Source organism: Mastomys coucha, unplaced genomic scaffold (assembly GCF_008632895.1).
Source record: "Mastomys coucha isolate ucsf_1 unplaced genomic scaffold, UCSF_Mcou_1 pScaffold4, whole genome shotgun sequence".
NCBI lineage: Eukaryota > Metazoa > Chordata > Mammalia > Rodentia > Muridae > Mastomys > Mastomys coucha.
In genome coordinates, this window is record NW_022196910.1 from 16,275,614 (window position 1) to 16,282,810 (window position 7,197).

At 39.1% G+C, this 7,197-nt stretch overlaps 1 protein-coding gene across 1 annotated transcript in view; it reads left to right on the forward strand.

The window, feature by feature from the left end:
• Arl1 (ADP ribosylation factor like GTPase 1) overlaps positions 1-5,212 on the forward strand; it is a 13,018-nt gene extending 7,806 nt beyond the window's left edge. Inside the window, exons 5-6 of the mRNA XM_031350412.1 lie at positions 2,985-3,163; positions 4,141-5,212. Coding sequence (XP_031206272.1) covers positions 2,985-3,163; positions 4,141-4,171 — 210 coding nt within the window. The 3' untranslated portion in view covers positions 4,172-5,212. The remainder of the gene's footprint in view (positions 1-2,984; positions 3,164-4,140) is intronic.
• Positions 5,213-7,197: the final 1,985 nt, after the last annotated feature.

Consider the following 7,197-nt stretch of genomic DNA (forward strand, 5'->3'; position numbering starts at 1 on the left):
TGACAGGGTTTCTCTGTATATCCCTGGCTGTCCTGGAACCCCACCTGCCTCTGCTTCCAATGCTAGTGTTCCAGTGCCACCACCTCCACCTGGTCAGTTGTATTTGTTTCTGAGATACGGTTTTATTGTGTAGCCCTGGCTACCTCTGAATTCATAGAAATCTACCTAGCTCTGCCTTTTAAGTGCTGCGATTAAAGGTCATTATGTGCTGGAATTCTTTTTTTTAATGGTTTTGGGGGTTGGATTAAGAGCCTTGCACATGCTAAATAAGACTTCCACCATTGAACTATACCTCTAGCCCAAAAACTGGATGCATTTTATTTACTGAGCTCACTTATAACATGTTGTCTGGCTAAGTAAATTTAGAGCATTCATTAAATAAAGCACTAAAAGTAATTATGCTTTGATTCATTTCATAACAGTCAAATAGAATTTGCTCTGGAAAATTAAATGGATATTTCTTTCTTTTTTTTCTTTCTTTTTTTTTTTTTTTACAATTCCAACTTACCCAGTTATTTGATGCTTAAATACCAGTTTTAGGCTACTTGGTAATTAGGTGCATTAGTCACTTTTTTATCGCCGTGGTAGAACACCGTGACCAGGGGAACTTCAGAAAGTTTATTGGGGCTTATGGTTCCAGAGGGTTAGAGCCTAGGATGGTGGAGTGACAGCATCAGGGCAGATGTGGGAGGCCGAGGACCCATATCTTACACTGCAAGCAGGAACCAGGGAGAGAAACTTGAATGGCACCATTTCTCTCAAAGGCAGCTCCCAGTGACTTCCTTCTCCAGTTGGGCCACACATCCCAACCGTCCTCAGACAGCACTCACCGGTGGGGCCCATATTCAGGTAACTGAGACTAGGTGAGGGCGTTCTCATAGAAAGCACACTAGGTAAATGCTTTCTCTGCAGGACTGTGCATTTGTACTTTCTTGGACTGCCAGCTTTGTAATGGCTTCAGAGTTGTAAGTCACAAAGTTAATAGTTTTAAACCCGTGTTTAACTTTTTTTTTTTTTTTTTTTTTTTTTTTACAATGTAGCATCATAGTGGTGAGCTTCTTAGATCAAATTAAAGTATACAGATTTTTTTCTTTTTTTTGGTTTTTGGAGACAGGTTTTTTCTGTGTAGCCCTGGCTGTCCTGGAACTCACTCTGTAGACCAGGCTGGCCTCGAACTCAGAAATCCACCTGCCTCTGCCTCCCAAGTGCTAGGATCAAAGGCGTGCGCCACCACTGCCCGGCTTTTTTTTTTTTTTTTTTTTTTTTTTTTTTTTGAGACAAGGTTTTACTGTGTAGCCCATAGTGTTTTTTAATTCATAGAAGTATTCCTCCCTCAGCCTCCCAAGTAATAGGATAACAGGTGTGTGCCACCATGCTTGCCTGGGTATAAGGAATTAGTTTTAAGGAACTGTGAAATTGCTTTTGGTATAAAGGATTTAAAAAAATTAAATATTTTGTTTTTTTGAGGTTATAATACAATTACATCATTTTCTCCTCTACTTTCCTCCCTCTGAGCCCTTTCTTATACTTTTTGCTCTCTTTAAAATTCTTGACCTTTTTTTTTTTTTTTTTTTTCAATTTTTGTTAAATATAATGGGTTTTTAAAACAAGTTTTATTTAGGTCTGGTTCACATTATATAAAGTATCATTTCAAAGAAATCAACTATTAACTACAATTTATAATTTTTGAGTTGCACAAGATTGTTAATGAAGTCAATTGCAACATTAGGATTTGATTTATAAACTCGTCCAGAGGTGGACCTATAATTTCAGATGCGTGCTTCTAATTCTGGTATTTGGGAGACAGGAGGATCATGAGATGAGGCCATCCTGGACTACAGTTCAAAGTCTTGTTCAAAACCAAAGTGGGGTGCGCCTCAGTAGAATGCTGATGTAGCTTTGAACTCTCACCGTTAGAGCAAGAACTGGAAGTCACAGTGTTAGGAAATAGCTTCTTCCATCAACAGACGCTGTGATGTAAAATGTGGGTCTAGTGCCAATTTGTATTGTTGACCTTAAAACAAATACAAAGGAGTTTAGATTTTGCCTTCTCTCTTTTTTTAAAAAGATTTATTTATTTATTATATGTAAGTACACTGTAGCTGTCTTCAGACACACCAGAAGAGGGCATCAGTTCTCAGTACAGATATGGTTGTGAGCCACCATGTGGTTGCTGGGAATTGAACTCAGGATCTTTGGAAGAATGGTCAGTGCTCTTAACCATTGAGCCATCTCTCCAACCCATGTTTTGCCTTCTTTGTATACATAAATTCTAAGTGAAATAACTAATGTGTAAAAATGGAAATTAGCCATAGGAACAAGTAGGTGAATGTACTTAAGAAGGGTTTATGAAAGAACAGATTTAATTATAATCAAACCCTCAAATTCAGATATGGTAAATATCAACAAATAAAACAGGAAATCAGGACTAGCAAGAACTCACTGAGGGACGATTCACGGTTCTTCCTTCTTTTTGACAGGGTCTTGTTTTTAGCCTCTGCTGACCTGAACTTGCTTGCTGCTTACCTAGGATAGCCTCAGTCTTGATCTGTTTGCCCCCAGCCTTCCAGTTCAAGATTGCTGTTTTCACTCTAGTGTTTTGAACACTTATGTCTTATTTAGCATGCGCTAGGTGTCTAGCGTGGTTTGACATTGTTCTTGCGTGTCCATAAAGTCTCTTGTGTGTGTACTTCCCTTTATCCCTTCCTTGTTCCACTTCTACTCCATCTGCTCCCTCCCCACCCTGCTTCCTTCCCTCCCTCCCCCCCACCTCCTTCCCCACCCTGCTTCTCTTCCACTTCATGTCTGTCTTTTCTTTCTTTTTTTTTTGCTTTATGACCCAATTAATTTCATTAGAGTTGGTTACAGGAATGTGGACACACAAACATATATTCTTCAATACAATTTCTTTATTGATTTTTTTCCCCCAAATTCAAGGGTGCAAATTAATTAAAGGAAATGAAATTGTTTTCCATTTTATTTAGGAAGAAGAGCTGAGAAAAGCCATTTTAGTGGTGTTTGCAAATAAGCAGGACATGGAGCAGGCCATGACACCCTCAGAAATGGCAAATGCTCTTGGGTTACCTGCCCTGAAGGACCGGAAGTGGCAGATCTTTAAAACATCAGCAACCAAAGGCACTGGCCTTGATGAGGCAATGGAATGGCAAGTATCACATGTTGGAAGGCAGCTGTGTGGATGAGGGAAGCTCCCTATGGGCAAGAGTTTGGCATGTAGTTCAGGATAGGTCCTGTTTCAGCCTTAGTGTCGAGATTACCAGTGTGTGTTAACATCTGGCCTAGGATGCAGTGTGGATTTTCTGGAGGATGACATTTAGATAGCAGCTGATTGGCAACTCTTCTAGCCTTTCTCCCACTGTCTTCATTGCCTTTCAGCACATTGACTACAGTTACTAGGTAAGCTGGCTCTGATTTATCTCCCCATCCAGTTCTGAGTCTTCCAGAAATTAAGCTAAGGCTTGCTTCTTGTTAGGATTCTTGACAGGCATGGCGGTACTACATTCCAGTACCTGGGAAGATTATGCTGGACAATAACTGAGTTTGAGGCTAGCCTGGTCTACTTAGAAAGATCAAGGCCAGCTGAGGTTACATAGTGAAACTCTGCTGCAATCCCCTCCATCTGAAAAAAGATTCCCAAGTGTCATCCGTGACCTTACCTCGATTACCTCGAAAATGGTCTATGCCCTTGCCCCAGACCAGTGATACAGTGCTTGCTCTCTTACTCTATAATTGTTCAGCAGATGTATTGACTCCAGTTTGTTGAGAATATAAATCAGTTTTTATTTCTGAATGGTACATATGTACAACCTAGTAGTAATAGCAGAATATAGATACCTGGCACTCAATTTGACCATGCCTGCTTATAATCTCAACACCTTGGAGTCAGAGAATCAGGAATTCAAGGCTACTTTTGGGTACTTGGTGAGTTCAGAGTTAGCCTGGGCTACTTGAGATTTTGTCTCAGAAAAAGCAGAATAAATAAATATCAATAGGTACTTGGTAGATACTCTTCTAATCTGTATTAATTTTTGTAATCTACCTCCATTGAAAAATTTATTATCACCATCCATGCTTTATACTTAGAAGTTAGTTTTGTTAAACTATTGTACTTTCTTTTTCCAGGTTAGTTGAAACGCTGAAAAGCAGGCAGTGAGTCCATTCACATCAGCGCCTGTGAACCAAATGCTACATCACATACTCATTGGAACCAGTCAGATGTATTTCCTGTGACTGTTGGAACTTTGTGATTCTGGCATATACAGACCTGACTTCAATATTTGTAATAAATACAAAAAACAAGTATTTGGTGAGAGGGTTAGCTTGATTGAATTACCCAAATGGTTTATGTAATGTAAAAATATTTCTTCCTTGTTTTCATGTGTTAAGGTATATATTCTATTTGTATGAATTCTTGTTCAAATACAGTTCTATTAAAGAATGTATACTCTTAGGGGGAACCCTCCTATTTTTAAATTAATGGTTGCATCTTGTTTGTACAAACACTAATATTTAGCTCAGACTCTTTCCCCCTTAAAATGAACTAAGGCTTTCCAAAGATTAGTCTTAGCAAAGTAGATTAGAAATATAGAGTGTATAGTCTTCTTTTGCTTAACTGACTAGTTTATTTTGTTGGCTCACGTTACTGACTTATATTATTTTATAGTACTTACACTTGTCAGGAGAATTTTTGTATGTTGACCTGAACTTTGTACAGGAACTCTGTAAGGAAGGTGGGGTTCTGCTATGTCGCTTTGCCAGGCCCTATACAGTGAGGCAGGGTAGGGTTCAGAATCAGCCTTGTGGGTCAGAAACTTGGGTCCTAAATCATATTGTATCTGGAAATGCCAACACTGGGAACATAGACACCTAGGTGTGGTGGCACACACCTGTAATCCTAGTACTCAGGAGACAGAGGTAGGGAGACCAAGAGTTCAGCTTTGTGGTGAGTCTGAGGCTGGCCTGGGCTGCTTGAGACTGTGTCTCAAAACAAAACAGAAAAACAGCCAACCAACCAAAAATATTTTATGCTCAAGTAGTTATGGATACTCAAAGTAATGTTTATATAAACTCTTGTCTGTGTCAGTAAAATAAGGGATACAGTCAGAACGATCCCAAATGGCTGTTTGATGAGTTCACAACACAATACAAAAGCTTCACATGAAAAGAAATAAAAAGCAATTTTAATAAGCAGTAACAAGATGTCTTTAGTGTCTTCCATTCATTTACCTTGGTATGAAATTGGCTAAAATAAAAACTTACTGGTTCTGTAGCAAAAATTAAATATTCCTAGTTTAGAGATTAGACATACTGTGTAGGTTTTAAGATTGTCTTCCAAGGAATTTTCTGAACCCTGTAATCCACCACATGCTTAACTACAGTGTGCAGCATGGTCCAAAATGTTTACTAACACTGTGGACTTCTTTCAATAAGTTGGACAACTGGCATTTAAAAATAAGGCATTGGGGCTGGAGAGATGGCCCAGTGGTTAGGAGCACTGACTGCTCTTCTAGAAGTCCTGAGTTCAGTTCCCAGCAACCACATGGTGGCTCACAACCACCTGTAATATGATCTGAAGACAGCAACAGTGTACTCACATATATAAAATAAGTAAAATCTTTGAAAAAAAACACTGGTAGAGACTTGGGCTCTAGCCTTCTCTGCCATATGTGTGTTAAGTGGATGGGATCTTTAAACGCCAGGCTGGCCTCACACTCCCAATGATCCTCATGTCTGGTTCCTGAAGTGCTGAAGTTGTGGTTGTGTTGTAACCACCATAGCCAGCTTGGGATTCATAACCTTTTTGTTCTTGCCTCTTATTTTATAGTTTAAGTTTTTTAGGAATCCCCTTCCTCCATATGCACAGTTATCCTCAGTACAACTGATCAAAACAAAATGAATACCTTTTCAATGGGCAAAGGCTTTTGCTTTTATATGAATACCAGTATCTACATATTTGGACATTCCATTTCATTGGGATATATTCACACTTGAGGCCAGTAGTGGCTCAGTGGATTGTTTGGTATGGAAGGATGAGGATCGATGTCTTATAACCAGCATGTGTGTAAAAAGCCAGACATATCTTCTAGCCCAGGGCTTGAGACAGTCTAGCAAGTCTAGGTTGGCCAGTCTTGAAATGGCAAGGTCCAGTGAGAATCCTGTCTCATAAAGTAAGGTGGAACGTGCTTGAAGATGGAGCTCGAGTCAACTATGAGCTTCACATCTATGCATACTGATAAGTGGACCCCTCACACCCTAATATATACCATGCAAAAATATATTTAAAGTTGGTATGGGATATATATATTAGGCAAGTGGTACTGCAATTTACACCTTAGCTTCCATCTGGTCAATGGCACATAGCTGGGAAATGGTCGAAGAGTAATTTACAGAGCTACAAGGTTTTATTCTCAAGGTCCTGAGTACTGGAACACTAAGAAAAATAGGGTTTGGCAGGCACATGCTGCCTGACACATAGCCCCTGCCGTCTCAATCTGATCATGTTCTGTTGATTTATCATACGGACTAAAATAAATCCTGAGTTTAAATGTTGATGTTTACAAAGTAAATCTGAATGCTAGTGTGCGCGCATGCATCTGTTGAGCTTTGAAATGCACGTGTTTTGAATCTTGGTTTTATTACCTACATTCCGTATCTCCTTAGTTTATCTGCTGAGTCTGCTTTATCTGTAAAATAGGAACAATTCTGCATCATACCAGATCTAAGGTGTATGCCAAGTGCCTAGCACACAGGATGTGTTTCTGTTTTCCAAACACAAATGGGCACTGAAGAACAAACACTGCTTCAATGTTGAGTGCAGTGACTGAACAACTAAGAAGAGTTTCCTCTAAATGTGTGAGTCATACAGACTTAAGGCAGATTCAACCTTAGAGCCATCTGGCAAAGTTTCAGTGAAACCATACACTAATTTCTGTTCCTTGTTAACTGTTTGCTCCATTTTAAATCTGAAAACCTGGAATAGAACACTAAATTTTACAAGTATTGCTAGTGCTATTTAAGGCCTCTGTCACCACACACTGGATGTGAACCCCTTTCCTTTCTCAAGACTCTATCTTCAAACACTGAAATCATTCTCTTTATCCACCCACATATGTTCTACAGAACCAGATATATGGTCCTTTTAAAAATATGTGTATATATATATATATATATATATATATA